The sequence below is a fragment of the Anolis carolinensis genome, chromosome 5 (genome assembly GCF_035594765.1).
Source record: "Anolis carolinensis isolate JA03-04 chromosome 5, rAnoCar3.1.pri, whole genome shotgun sequence".
Classification (NCBI taxonomy): Eukaryota; Metazoa; Chordata; class Lepidosauria; order Squamata; family Dactyloidae; genus Anolis; species Anolis carolinensis.
This window is the reverse complement of record NC_085845.1, coordinates 182471227-182486612: the sequence shown is the minus strand read 5'-3', so window position 1 is coordinate 182486612 and position 15386 is coordinate 182471227. Positions and strand designations below refer to the sequence as shown.

The 15386-nt window shown below is 39.7% G+C and overlaps 1 protein-coding gene across 1 annotated transcript in view; it reads right to left on the bottom strand.

The window, feature by feature from the left end:
• Positions 1-45: 45 nt before the first annotated feature.
• The window catches only part of agk (acylglycerol kinase), a 41492-nt gene continuing 26151 nt past the window's right edge, over positions 46-15386 (bottom strand). Inside the window, exons 8-16 of the mRNA XM_003220855.4 lie at positions 14981-15075; positions 14342-14411; positions 11801-11880; positions 11170-11227; positions 8007-8154; positions 7581-7678; positions 6744-6814; positions 3831-3915; positions 46-691 (exon numbers count right to left, since the gene is read on the bottom strand). Of these exons, the coding sequence (XP_003220903.1) occupies positions 557-691; positions 3831-3915; positions 6744-6814; positions 7581-7678; positions 8007-8154; positions 11170-11227; positions 11801-11880; positions 14342-14411; positions 14981-15075 (840 nt within the window). The 3' untranslated portion in view covers positions 46-556. The remainder of the gene's footprint in view (positions 692-3830; positions 3916-6743; positions 6815-7580; positions 7679-8006; positions 8155-11169; positions 11228-11800; positions 11881-14341; positions 14412-14980; positions 15076-15386) is intronic.

Genomic DNA, 15386 nt, shown 5'->3' with positions numbered 1-15386 from the left:
AGTAGCATCTTGCATGTTTCATCTTCATTTTATAGTAGACAGCAGGAGTAGAAACATGTTTTAATTGAGAAATACTGAAGAGGCATCTGACACAGATTAGGCAAAACATAATTCATGTTAGAAACATTAGGTCTTTGATTTTTGAGTGCTTAACTTTTGACATTTTACAAATCCAAATAGCAAATGAGAGCATTGTGTCATTGCTTACTCTTTTGAAATACATACAACTGTCACAGATGTAGTGGGGAAAGGAAAAAAAAACCTTTGTAAAATGACCAATGTATATGACTAGCGCCTTTTTTTACCCTGAGAAACAGAATTTGAAAGGCAGCAACCCAGCAACAACAAAGGCTTTCAGTGTTGTCGAAAAAGAATGAAGAATTTTCAGGGGCCATTCAACAGTTCTGTTAACAGTGCAACCAAATGGATACTATTTTCAGAAATATTTTACACCTATCTCCTTTGGCACTGGTCATGGCTGCAGTTTATCTTAACTCTGGCAATCAGGCATTTCAGAGCATTGTTTTTAAAATGGAACAGCTGACATCTTCTTGCATTATGATGTACTGTGAAGCATTTGATCTTTTTTGCTGGCATCACAGAAGAATTTGAGCTTCCTTGGTAACAACTTCACCTCCAATGGCATTGCTTCATACTCTTCACTGTCTATAGATAATGAGCCTTCTGAATCCTGCAGAGAAACCAGTTTACAACAAATGATTACATAGGAAAGGCTAACAGATGTGCTACATACAATTGTGTCTATATAGTATAGGAAAAGAAGCTTCTATTCACACAAAGAGGACTTTCTTTCCCCCCCAGCCTACTATGCTACTACTACTACTAATAATAATAATACTTTATTTGTATTCCGCCCTATCTCCCTGAGGGAACTCAAGAGAGGATTCCAGCATACACAAACACAAAGGCAAACATTCAATGACTAGAAAAAACCATAACACAGATAAAAGTAAAGGCTTCCCCTTCTGGCTCTGAGTGGTGTTGCTCATCTCCATTTCTAAGTCGAAGAGCCTGTGTTGTCTGCAGACACCAAGATCATATGGCCGGCATGACTGCATGAAGCGCCATTACCTTCGCACCAAGGTACCTATTGATCTCACCTTGCATGTTTTGAACTGCTAGTTTGGCTGAAGCTGTGGCTAACAGCAGGAGCTCACTCCGTCTCGTGGATTCAAACCGCCAACCTTCCGGTCAGCAAGTTCAGCGATTTAACCCGTTCCACCACCGCAGGCTCTGGTTCATTGGCCACTCCACTGAAAAGGCTCCCACACGCTATAAGGCACCATATAGTTGATATGCTCTAAAGATTAATACTGATATAATTTCATTTTTTAGCTTTGTGTTATTTGTGCAGAACCTGAACCAATGAACTGAATTCCTATTCCTGGCTTAAGGGAGATATAGCTCTTGATGCAGGTACACCTTTATCTTCCAAATTGGAGCATCAAAACTTGGAAGCCCTAGCCAACCTGGCTAAACAATACGAAATGGGGAAGCTGTAATACATAAGGCGGGCTGTTAACTACCCCTGGCTTCAGCAATCCCTGAGACTATACATTTATTCTCTGTCCAATGAAGGAATGTTGCCTAACAGTATTGCAGTAGGAGATACTGGGGATACCATGAAGTCAGAAGTTTCTTTAAACAGTCTATGCAGATGACATATAAAGACAAAGTTGTTGTAGTTGGGCCAAGGGGCAGTAATGGTTCTATAGGTGAAACAGCTAGAAGGAGAAAAAGGGCTAACTGAGAGCAGGTGCTTGATGAAGAACAACAAGTAAAGCGGGTCCGGGAAATACTTATGGCTCCTTCAGAGGATGAGACGTTTTATGGGTTTTCTAGTGATGAGAATTCCATGCTAGATGATGATTTCGCAGAGAGTAGAGGAACTAAAAGGTCTACTCGAGAGCAGGAGTCGGATGAGGAAAGAGAAAGGAAAAAGATCTGAGATATACTCACTGCTCTCACGAATGAGGAGACTTTTGAGGGACTCTCTGGGAATGATGGGTCTGGGAGTGAGATGGAGAATGCTGACTGGACTCAAGTTAATGTGGATGATGAGCCAGCCCATGGGGCTGCATCAGGGGATTGGCAAGCCTCTCATACTTCTGGGACATGGGGAGATCTAAATCTTGATGGAGAGGCTGGAGGGATGGGAGGCAAGGTCCACTAACAAGATCAAGATCAGCTGTGATTGATGTGGAAAGGGCGGAGGTCTCATCAGCATCTGACTCCGACGAGTAAGTTAAAAGTAGAGTTTGGAGAACTATTGCCTTGCAGAAGGGCAAGGTGTCATTATGGGGACATTGCTTTGTCGCTGCTTGTTCTCCTTGGGTCCTGGCTGTACAACTACCTGATAATCTGGTTTGAATCCTGCTTCGGTGTTCCTGGCTTCTGACTCCTGTTCGGCTCTTGACAACGACGTTCCAGTTTAGCGTTTCCAGTTTGGCATTTGCCTTGGCATTCCTGCTCCAGCACTTCCAGTTTGGCATTTGCCTTGGCGTTTCTGCTCCAGCATTTCCAGTTCAGAGTTTGCGTTGGCATTCCTGCTTTGGCGTCCCTGCTTTGGTGCTCCTACTTCGGCTTTCCTGGCTTCTGAACCCGGTCCGACTTGCTCCTGGCTTGGCATCTCCGGTTTGCTCCCTCTGGTTTTTGAAACTCGGCCTGGCTTCGACTACGATTCTGCTTGCTGCCTTTTGGGAGTGTTTTGCTCTTCTCCAGCCCTTTGCGCCACAGCATTGAGTGGCGTCAGTTCTGGTGACGTTTCTGTTACATTTGATGCGGATTATCAAGCCAGATAATCTGGTTTATCCTTTTGTTCCTGCTTTTGACTCATTTTGAACTAAGATGTTTACTTTTGAAGAGAAACACTGCAGATAAGTGTTTCTGAGTTTAAAATATCATTTAATAAACTCTTAAGAACTTTCCTTATGTGTGTGGCTTTTTAAGAGGCGGCTGAGTCACGACAGAAGTGGTTTGTACATTGCGCCTTTCCACACTTCTAACATCTACAAATTTCAAAGAATAAAATTCACATTAAATCTAGAAAAAGAACCACAAATGTAAAAATTCGCCAGTATTTTTTAAAAAAACAAAAACATTTCTAGCTCTTTCAAGCCTTCTTCATGGTGTTGTATGTTTTCCGGGCTGTATGGCCATGTTCTAGAAGTATTCTTCTTCATGGTCCCTGTTGAGTTCTATATGGGCACTACACAAAGCTGTTTCCTAGAGTTAAATCAGTGTTCATTAATTTAGAAAGAGAAGTCAACACATACAAAATCCTTGCTAACTTAAAAAGCAAGTTTCTTTATGGTTAGCAATGACAACATGATGCAGGTCAGGTATGAATACATGCTACCGCCCCTGCCATATTGTATGCCTTGCTGCCTCCCAGCACCCTCCAAAATCATTTTCAGAACAGGTGTTTGTCAAATATGTCTCATGACACCTAAAAGCAAGGGAAGACACTTTCACTTTGTTCAATGTCTCTTTTCTAATGGTCTTTTTCTTCTAAGTGTATTATACAACTCCAGAAATTTGTGTATAAAGGGTAATCCCTGAAGTAGGCCAACTCCGTCAGTGGCTGAAATGCACTGGATTTTGAAAACAAAGCAAACGACCATCTATGAACACTTGGGAGATTTATCTCCTCATTCATTTGACTGTACATATCTCCTCATCAGTTCTCTCCTTTCAAATAAGGTAACCATTCTTTTCAAGACAGAAGGAATAGGATCCTACGCAGCATGCATATATCTCCTTTTAAGAAGAAAAGGAAAACAGCTAGGCTTTCCCATTTTATTTCTCACCTCTGGAAGTTGCAAGATGCATCGACTAGCCTGAAGAAACTGGCTTCCTTCTGGACACATGTGGGGCTCCTCCATCTTTTGACTTCTGTTCAAAGCAGAGGGATACAGAAAGAATTGAAGGCTTTGTTTAAATATGCAAGAGCAAAGGGGTTGTTTAGTGATGTTTCTTTGCAGTTCTTAAAGAGGAAAACTTGTCATGAGTGGTTAGAACAACTTCCTGCTCCAGGCAATACCTGGTGGAGAAAACATGTGTGGCTAAAGTTTTCTATGCAATTCCTCTGTGGCCCAGCTAAACCAGCTGCATATGGATAGCTTATAGGTATTCCAAGGACTGCGTCCAGTGCAGCTGTAACAAAACATTTCTGAACAACTCTGATCAGCCAAGTTTCAAATCAACAGTAGTGCAAGATGAACAGGAAACGTGGAGAAAGTTTGAGGTTGATGGTGTCACATCTAAAGTCACTATTTGAACTCAGCTATATAATTGCTTTACCAGATCACCACATGGGCAATGAGGACATTGATGTGAGGGAAGATGCTGAAAGAAATGTAAAATGTTCTCATGCATCTTTTATTAAGGTAAGACAAAATGTTCAAAGCAACATAAATCAAGTGGACCTAAGTCTATAGCATATTATCATTTCAGGTCTTCATTGCATCTTACGTTTTGCTCACTATTCTGAAATCCAATAGAATAAAGGACAGTAACAGAATATTTTCAATAACACATAAAATAAATCTAAATGAGAGCTCTAAAATGTAGGTTAATGGAGAAAAAAAATCCTATGAGCAATTGAAAATCGATGAAAATCAGTTTTCTATTTGGATACTGAAATGCCCTCTTCTGCATGAAGAACAGCAACAGTAATAGAACCAAAGATAAAGGTTTATATCTTTGCTGCCTTTTTGCATTTGCTTTACATGGCAAAGGATTAGAAAAGACAAAAGAACATTTTGTTTTGATGGGTTTTGACTTGATTAACTGGCTGTACTTTAGACATACCATGAGAAGCCATGACTGTAGAAAAAAAATAATGCTTGGTAAGCAATAAGGAAAGAGCTGCATTACAGGTGGATTGACCCAACCTGGGAGGCCATGGTCCCGAGTTTGAAAGATGGGACTCTTGATTCGAGGGTGATTAGGAGGCATTCCATAAATTCAGCAAAAATAAGGCAAAGTTAACTTGAGGGCAACAACAACAAATTTCCTACGTCTATCCCATGAACTGAAGGATGCTTTTATGAGAATCTCAGGTGGCTTCTTATCCAGACACTGAACAGGACAACCCCTCTTCCTTTTTCCCATTCAAGGCAAATGACTTTCTATTCGGAAAGGACCTTGATTGTTAAAACTAGTTGTCGCAGAAGGGCCTTTCAATGGGCTGTTTTTAAAAAATAATATTCCCTATGTTTTAAAATGTGTTTTAAACAGTTTCAAATTAATGCTTAAGAGGACTGCTTATGTAAGATGTCTAAACTTCTTTATTTGGGTTTGACTGTACTTTGTTTTATCCTTTGTTACAAGCTACCTTGAGTGTTGTGCTCAGAGATGTCAGTGACATAAGGCTTCACAGAGTCCAAATCTTACTATGGATATAACAAAAAACAGGTTATTAGAGCCACTGGGATTTTGGGAAAGGGAAGGCAAACTTGAATTCATAATGCATATGTTTTCTGCAAATTTGAAGGGAAGCTGACTTTTGTTGGCATTCCTTAGCATCCACTTGCACACACAGTGGCCTTGCAATCCCTGTCCATTTCTATATTTAATCTTCTCACCAGAGTTTGGTATAGCATTTCTTTCTGCTTATTTGCTCTTCCTTTTATCTGTAGGAGGCCTGAGCTGGAAATGACTGGATTATTTAAAAATTTTAAAAATACAAGGTTAATATTGCAGCTAGAGGTTTTGCTATTCAATAATCTCAGCACTGTAGGCTCACATGAGGCATGAAGAATCCAGTGCACTCATTACATCTATCCCAGCAGCAGATGCAGAACATCTGGACCCATCAGCAAAAGTCTTTGAGTTATATTAGATTTACTGTAGTTTTGGAGACTGCAGTGAACATCTGATACCCCATGGTACTCTACTTCTCTTTTTCTGTCAGTTGTATTCATTTATTTACTTGCTAATTATATTTGCCGATGTCCTTTCAGCTATAATGGCTCCCAAGCAGTTTGCAATAAAAAAACCCCAGGTGGTTGCTTGTGTGGTTGGGCAGACACGTAAGCTATAAAATAGGGGATGGCAACTGTCAGAAGCTAAGCGGCCGTATTTCTTGCCAGCCTTCCAGACAATTTCACTGCATTGAAAGTGGAGGAGGCAACAAGGGATTGAAATACTTTGGATTTGATCCTAATCAACTGAAATGAACTGGAAATAATGGAATATGGGGTGGGAATAATGGAATCTGTTATACAGAGAAAAGGGTGATCGTGTCCTCTTGGGATTTGTTATACAGAGGAATGGGGAAACCAAACATAGGCACTTTGAACTTAAAGAAAACTGATTTTAGTAAGTTTAGTAAGTGAAATATTGGGTGAAATCCCATGGTTGTAAATACTCAAAAGGGGAGTTCACAATGCACAGAAGTTCCTTTAAGGTGAACTAATGAAAGCAGAGTGGCAAACAATTCCAATCTGGATTTTAGAATGACAGAAATTTAGGCCCCTTCCACACTGTCCTATAACCCAGAATTTGATGCCAGATTATCTTCTTATCCCAGACTATCTGGTAGTGTAGATTCCTATAATTCAGTTTAAGGCAGATAATCTGGGATCAGATCCTGGGATATAGGGCAGTGTAGATCCAGTCTTAGAGTCTAGTTTAGTCCTTTACTTTATTAAAAGCTACCTATCAACAAAAAATAAACAAGTAAGCAAATGACATTTTACAAGTTGTCAAGGACTCACCCTCTTTTTATGTAGTCTCCTTTACTGACTGTATCTGGTTCAATGCAAATATTCATGAAATCCTCTGTATGCTAAAAATATGTTTAGGGAAAAGACAGAAAAATACTAACATGCACAGCACACTATAAATATTCCTTTAACAGATAAATAAGGTCACATGCCTCTAGTTAAAACATGAACATATTTAATTTAATTTCTATTTTAAACATTATGAAGAATTTCTTAACACCAAGAGTTGTTCAACAGTGGAATATGCTGCCTAGGAGTGCAGCTGAATGTATTTCTCTAAGGGTTTTTAAACAAAGGGAAGGGCTATCCGGTTTTAAACATCTGTTGGGAAGGGCTATCCAGTTCTTTTCCTAGAGAAGGAAAAGGAGTGTGTGGGACACTGAAAACCAACTCCCTGCCCATTGGAAATCTTACTCAGACTTCCTTTTTGATTTTACAGATTCATCAGACATTCTCCACACATCTTCAAAACCCCAAACTACTAGGAATTTTTCTCTCCATTCTACTTCCACAGGATTCTGTCTTGAAATACACATCTTTCAAAGCTTATGGAAATGCAATAAACACACAGAGTCTTGGGTGTGCATACTGTATAGGGGCATGTGCAATATAACATGCCACAATTAAAAGATATACTATAAGCAGGTCCCCAATATGTGAATTTTAAAAGACAACACATATATACATTCCTTTTGTCAGCAATAGTTTATTGTTTTTAATTTCAACTCAATGCATAAGACCTAACTTACTTAAAGCAGGCATAATTAAAGCAATAACATCATGAAATAGGAAGGAAGGTTTAGGACTTTTTAGCATCAATATTCTTACTTTCAAGTCAAGGTGCCTGTTCTGAGTAGTGACAGATAATTCAATGGCTGACAGCTGCATTTCTTGCCAGGGCTCTGGGGTCACCTCTTTGGGAGTTTCTGAGAACAGAAAGCCAAGATATCATTAAGAAGAATAGGACACAAGGTAGCATTGTGTAAGACTAGCAAAGACTGAGATTGCTTTTTCTTCCAAGTTACTTTGTAGAACTTCCATCAACCCATATTATATACTTATAACTGAAAAGTAACTATAGCAGCTGAGATGGGGAAGGTAACTCCTCAAAGTACAAGAAGAGTAAAGTATATGCATTCTACCGAATCCACTGATGTATTTCTAAAGGTCATGCTATCTGGACTTAATGGGAAGGAAGTGCTCTTCTAACAGATAACATTTTTGAAAATGTAACTTTGTTGCACATCAGCTTACCTGTGGGGGCAGGTGCCCAATAATGTAACAGTCTCTTGTAAATCCTGGCATACAGAGGAGGTCTAGAAGTCTTCTTCTCAGGCTCCTCAGGGGGTCTTGGAGTTGGACCCAAATAAGAAAGGGAGGCAAGATGTTTCTGAGGCCACTCCTTGAAATTGGAGCAGAAAGAGAGCAAAATGTCCAGTTAGGCAAGGTTTTGTGACAGCAAATATAGAGAACCCTGGTGGCCATTACACAACTTCAAAAAACACAAAGGGGTCTTTGCAGAAAAGGCCACAGACAATGGATGAGCAACTTAACCATTCTGCTGCCACATGCTTCTCCCCACAGCTAGTCTACTTTCCCTACTGTGATGAAGCAAACAAGTATCTTTTCCAGATGACTCAAAAGTATCCAGTGGAAAGGAGGAAAAGTGGGAGAAAGGACCTTCCTATTGCATGGAAAGTTAATTTTCTTGCATATTCCCCACAAAGGGTGATGGCCCCCTCTGCAGCCAATAAATGGGATCCTCATGGCAATAAATGGGATCCTCATGGCAAAAATTTCTAGGAATTTAGAGGCCTTTTCATGTACGGAAGAAATTTACTTAACTATTTCACTGATCCTGTCAACGATTGCCCTTATTTAAACTTCGGGGGGGGGGGGGGGGTCTACCTTTCCCCAAATCTGATGAGTGTATGGGAATTTGGGGAACAATCAGGGAGCACAAGAATGGGCTGGGGTCTCATACAGCCTGCTGCTGTCAACCATCATTCTCACGCAAGAAGCATAAACAGACTCTATAAACACAGAGGCATCCACCCCCACAAACAAATGCAGATCTTGCTCAGCAAAAGTTACTGAGAAGGTCATCTGACTCCCCAAGGCCATCTCTGCAGCAGTGCCATAAGTAGGAAGAGAAATCTCCAGAGGAAGGTCAAGTAATAAAAACTAATCATTTCTCAGTCAGCCACATATAACTGTCCCATGGAACTCAATGGCACAGAACACTGCAGAGAAATTGCTTAGCAGCAGTATCATACAGTATACAGTTCTGAATAACAAACAGCAACTATAATAAACAGAGACATAATAAGCAAATTACTATTCTGTTTCACAACATATTAGCACTCTATATTTGTTAGAATACAGTAGAAGGGAAGCTACGTTCCATAACACAGCAATTGCACTCAGATAGGTGATTCCAAATTAGTTGGTCTAAATTGGGATTAACAGCTACAAAGGGTTCAGAGACCATTTGCTCTCACTCCCAGGATACCCATAGGCCATACCAGTTCTGCCTCAAGAAACCAAATCTTGCAATATATTTGTTACATGAAGCAGCAGTGTGTTCTGAGCTTACTATCTGCTAAGGAATCAGGAGAACAGTGGGTGCAGAGGGAGAAAATGCAGCTCATTTAATGTATGTCAAATCCTTTAGTACTTGAAAACTTTCAGACTACAGCAATTAACCTTTCTGCTCATTTTGTGACAGAAGGTAGGCTGACTGCAAGAGGCAGATTATCAACAGTCCTGTAGGCTCTATTTATAGGCACCATTTACGTCAATTGAATAAATCTCAGGGTGAATCATTAGCATAACAAAAACCATAAAAACCATGAGAGAGGCCTGCGCTAGAGGAAGCCAGCCGAGTAGCCTCTAATGGGTCTCAGCTGCATCACGGCTGCTCTGTTAATATTCTCCAGCTAGCAATTTCTAGCACTGCAATATTATTTCAGCTACATTCTAGGATCCTACTTAACATAAGTTCTGGGTCTCTGCCAGAAGTAAATATATATAGCACAGTGGTAGTCTCACATCTTCCCTACAGTGAAGCCCGGCTCTGAATATGTTAAAAAAGATGTAACAGCAAGAAGCATATTTCAGCCTGAGGGTGAAATTCATCTTCAGAGGGGTTATCAAGAGCCACACTACAGTGGTGTGTGAAGCCATAGGCAAAAAGTATAGAATAATATTTTAATTTGTTTTTAATTTATAGTCCACCTTTCTTCCAAAGAAGACTTAAGGTGGTCTATGATATAAAACTAAATACAGTGAAACCAATGAATAATACAAATGTTAAAAGGGATTTTTTTAAAAAAAAAAACCCTAATAAAAGGTTTAATTTCAGCCATTTAAAAAGCAGTTAGAACACAATAATAGCAGCACAGCTCAATTAAAAGACTTTATGCCAATTAACAGTCAGAGGTTTGGATAAATAAAGTCTTTGCCTGCCGGTGCAAAATGAAATGAAGGGAACCCAAAATATTTCCCCTGAGGAGTGAATTCCATTGTCTGGGGCAGTTGCTAAGAACCTGTAAGACAGTGGTTCACAACCTGTGGGTCCCTAGGTGTTTTGACCTACTACTCCCAGAAACCAGCTGTTATCTGGGAGTTGAAGGCCAAAACATCTGGGGACCCACAGGTTGAGAACCACTGCTGTAAATAGAAAGCTTTCCTTTTGGGACCTTAAAACCTGAGCAAGTTCCTATTAGGAGATATGGATTTTCAGGCAGACTGGGCCTTAGCTATATAGGGCTTCAAAGGATTATAGATTTGAATTGTGCATAAAAATGAACCAGCATTAAATGGTTTCAACATGCAAATTATATGTTCCCTAGAAGTAATCTAGATCAGCTGTCTGGTTACAAAATTTGGGACCAAGTGCACTTTCTAAACAGTTCCAGAAGCAGGCCACATTATTCAAAATAGGATACAAAATGACATGTGTTATGGTCACAGCTGACACTTCCAGGAGTGAGTATATCCCATTTTAACATAATACCAGTTTATTTTAGCCTGCTGTAATTTAGGATTGTTTTTGTACAATAAGGAAAAATATATACAAAAACTAGAAAACCATCAAAATGGAGGAAAGGCTTTCCAGAGAATGCCAGGAGTTTCAGAGTCTAAAGTCTTCCTGTCCCTGCTGAACTGCCTTAGATATGCTGCATAGACAGCCATTCAATGCTGTTTTAGCTTGAGTTTGGCTATGGCTACTTTAAACACAGATCTCTGCAAAACATACTCCTCAGGAGATCCTTCTCTCTGAAGATGTTGGCTGAGGACTGAATTGGGATTTTCTGCTTGGAAAAGGTGTTCCACAACAGGGCCATATTTCAAGAGGACACAAATTACCCTAACACAACTACATTTTGTAACTTCTGATGCAGTTTTTCTTTACCTTTAATGTATTAAAGAAATGAGCTGCTTGGATTTTCAGAGGTCCAAGATACCAGTACCTGGAAAAGAATGCAAGTAAAACATAAAATGTAATGGGGCGTAGAAAACAAACAGTAACTGCCTCACTGCAATTGTTACAAAACCTGTTAGAATCTAACCCAGCATGGGCAAACTTCGTCCCTCCAGGTGTTTTGGATTTCAATTCCCAGAATTCCTAACAGCTTCAGGCCCTTTCCTTTCCCCTCTCAACCGCTTAAGGATTTGTAGAGTTACGTCACAAAAATTCCATACCTCCCTACATCTCAAGGACCAGAGAGAGAGTTGCTGGTAGCTCATGGGCCACAAAAATCTTATTCCTAATCTAAATTAAATCTTGTAATATGACAAGGGATAGGTGCAGAGGACTGGCTGTGTTAATAACAGCTTTGGAACCAGTGCCACTGTGGGAATAGTGTGCATCACACTTCCCTCTATTCTTTCAGCCAAATCCTTCCAGGTGTTGGAAAGCAATGTGTTCTCACACGATCAAAGTTACTTAACCCAAGACATTGTTCAACATAGTGGAGAAAAGAACACAGTGAGAAGTAAAAGACAGAAGGACAAGAGACCATAAAAATACTGCTATTTTTTACTTGCTGACTTTTGCTCCTGCATCTCTGTAAGACCCCCATCGTAAACCAGTTACTGCAAACACAGGCTGGTCTTTGTTCCCCTGTAAAACAAAATGCAGTTATACAAAAGCAGCCAGGTATTTATATTATATTAATCTGTCGTCATTTCAGCTACAATAGATTATAGATACTTTACATCGTATCCTACCTTTCTCTCAACACAGTCACCATTTTTAAAGTAAAATTTAAAAACTTTTAATAAAAAGGTTTCAAAATTCATATCCAATTCTATTTTAAAAATACAATTTAAAACACTTTAAAAACACACTCCATTAAAAGCTCCAGTTGTTGCAAGAAAGTAAAAGAGTGAGGCCTGTCTAAATAAAGAAGCCTTTGCCTTTTGGCAGAAAGACATCCAATATTTAGCAACAGGCTGAACAACAATGTTTGTGCAACTCCATTAGGCAAAAATTACAAATAATTATTTATATTCATGCAGGAATAGAGTGGATGGCCTTCCACGAATTGAGGGACCTCAAATCCCATCACTGTCACCACTATGGGCTGCAGCTTAGTGGTACAGTAAGTAGTTTATGCAGAGAGTCCCAAGCTCAAACCCTGACATATCCAGGTATTTATTTTATATTTTATTTTATATTTTATTTATATCCGGAACTTTTCAGAATATGTTACACAACCCAGCTTCCAGTGTAGGATAAAACAAAATACAACTGAAAGTATATCCAAGCTATATAAGGATTTACAGTATAGGTCATAATCAGCACTTTTATTTCTGTCCAGAAATGTAATGGTAGCCAGTGGAGTTGCTTCCACAAATGTGTTAAATGTTCCTAGGACAAGGTAGGGCAAGGAAAAACTCCTGTCTGAAAACCTGGACAGCTAATTGTAGTCAGTCCACAATATGAGGCTAGAAGGACCAATGGCTCGATCCACTATAAGGTGGGTTTCTGTGCGCCAATGCTCTATGTCTCTCTTCCTTAGGTTTGTTTGGCCAGGTGTTATATTGTTATTTGAATACCCAAAGACCAAAGCAGAGAGTGACATTCAGCATCCTTGACTGCTACATTGCTGCTGAAATAAAAAGTAATTTTAAAGGAGCAGAGCATTTTCTTCCTTTTCCTAACTGTTTTAACTGTATATGCAGTTTACATAGAATATCTTGGAGTGAAATGATTTGCTACATTTTTGGGCAATGGGCTGAGTGAGGGAAGGAGAGAAGCAGTTGTACTTTTTGTTGTAGTTGGGCCAGGGGGCAATAATTCTACTACTAGTAGAACTGCTAGCAGGAGGAAAAGGGCTAATGGTGAGCAGGTGTTTGATGAGGAACAGCAAGCAAAGCGGGTCCGGGAAATACTTATGGCTCCTTCTGAGGAAGAAACCTTTGAAGGGTTCTCTAGCGATGAGGAGTCCATGCTGGAGGAAGATGGGTTAACAGAGAGTAGAGGAACTAAAAGGTCAACTCAGGAGCAAGAGATCCAATCCAGGATCTTCTCACTGCTCCCACTGAAGATGAAACATTTGAGGGTTTTACTGGGGATGATGGGTCTGGGAGTGAAATGGAAAGTGCTACAGATTGGACTCAAGTAAATGTGTGTGCAGAGCCAGTTTCTGGGGGTGCATCAGGGGATTGGCAAGCTACTGATACACCAGGGACATGGGGAGATCTAAGTCTTGAACAAAGATGGAGGGACTGGAGGGATGATGGGCGAGGTTCAAGATCAGCTGTGGATAATGATGACAGGGCGGAGGCCTCATCATCGTCGGATAACGATGCGTAAGTTAAAAGTGGAGTTGGAAGGAAAGACTCCGCATTTTTTTGCCTTTTTTAAGCAAAGACATTTACTTTTACTAGGAACACTGAAGTTAAGTGTTCCTAGGTTCAGAATATCATTTATTAAACGTTTGCTATCTTTACTCTGTGTGTGTGGCCTTTTAAGAGGTGTCTGTGTTGTGACACTTTAAGACAGCAAAGCAATATATGAACAAGGGGAAAAGCATATAGCAAAGGCACATAATCGCCTAATGATCTGTTGCGTGGATGTAACCTCCATTTTATAATAACCTGCTTTCAATGACGGTATATATTATTTCACTTGTAATAGCTGCAGTTTCAACCACAATTTTATCTGTTATTCATCTACTCTGCAATACACATCCTCTTTGTTGAAAGACGATTTTGTAGATGTAAATCTCTATAGTATGGACAAGCAACTTTAACAGGTTTGGGGCTTTCTACTCCTTAGACTCCATAGATCCATAGAAAGACCAAAAATGGGAGAAACAAAATTGGAAATAGCCAAAAGTTTTCTTCTGATGTTGAGAAATTGCTGTTTTAAAAATGTTAAATGGTGCAAAAACATAATTGTCTCTGTTAAAGGCTTTCAGAAAGAACAATTAAATATTTCTAGGGAGGAGAGTCCTATAAAAACAGTCTTAAAGATTAATACACTTCTCATGAATTGAACTGATGCAGTTGAACAATAGAGATAGGTAGCCAATAGAATTTCCAGAGAAAAAGAATGGTTACTAACATGCAAGTACCTTGATCTGCAACACATCAAGAGGAATAGTCTCTCCTCTCAATATAGACAAGGTAGCATCCGTGATACATCTGAGGAAAAAAAAATGAAAGTACCACATAAGTCACGGGAAGAACACACTGTTTGCATGCAGAATCCTAATGTTCAAGCTCGGGTATCTCCAGTCAAAACTCCACAGTAGAGCTTAAGGAAAAAACATTCAAGGGTTTTAGAGAACTGCCAGTCAGCGTTAACAGAATGAGACTGAATTAGTATTAGTTACTCGTCACTCCTAAAATGACATCTTTCCATTGTATTGTAACACAATTCCTATTCTCCTCCTCAATGAATAGAGTCATGAGAGTGATGAAGTTGTAGCCAAACACCTCTGGAGGATGCTAAATTAGGGAAGGTTGGTATAAGGCAACTTATTTATGTATTTATTAATTAGTATTTCATTTCATGTAAAATGCTCAAGGTGGTCCCTCACTCCATCCTTATAACAACCCTATCAGATAGATTAGATGAAAAGAACGTGATTGCTTGAAGATCATTCACAGACCTTCACCCTTATTATCTGATTTTTCTCCCAGGATTAGAAGCAAGCACCCCCATCATCCTATTCTTCTTAATATGTGAAAATGTGGAAGTGAACACTTACTGGACTTGGTTTACACACTCAGGATAAAGAGTGTGACTTAAGGTGCTGGCCTTTCCGAGGGGAATAAATCCAATAGGAATCTTACTGAAAGCTGCCTGGAAACAAGGGCAAATGAAAACCACATCAGAGACAGTTGAATTCAGGGGTGTTTTTTTCCCTTCCTCCCTCTTTCTTAATGGAGCACAGCTGTGCCCAATATCACTCTCCTTCCTGCTCCACAATTTTGGCATGAAACAGGCAGCATTTCCTGAACGAGAGGCAGCAATAAATAATGATGCAGAAAATCAGGTTCTTTGGAGAACCCTCTAAGTGACAACTGGCTACACAGCAGCATTCTGTAGTCATTAGGCCCATTGTTACACAAAGGGAGGATGGCACCCATTCAAGGTACGGATCCTGTCAGTAA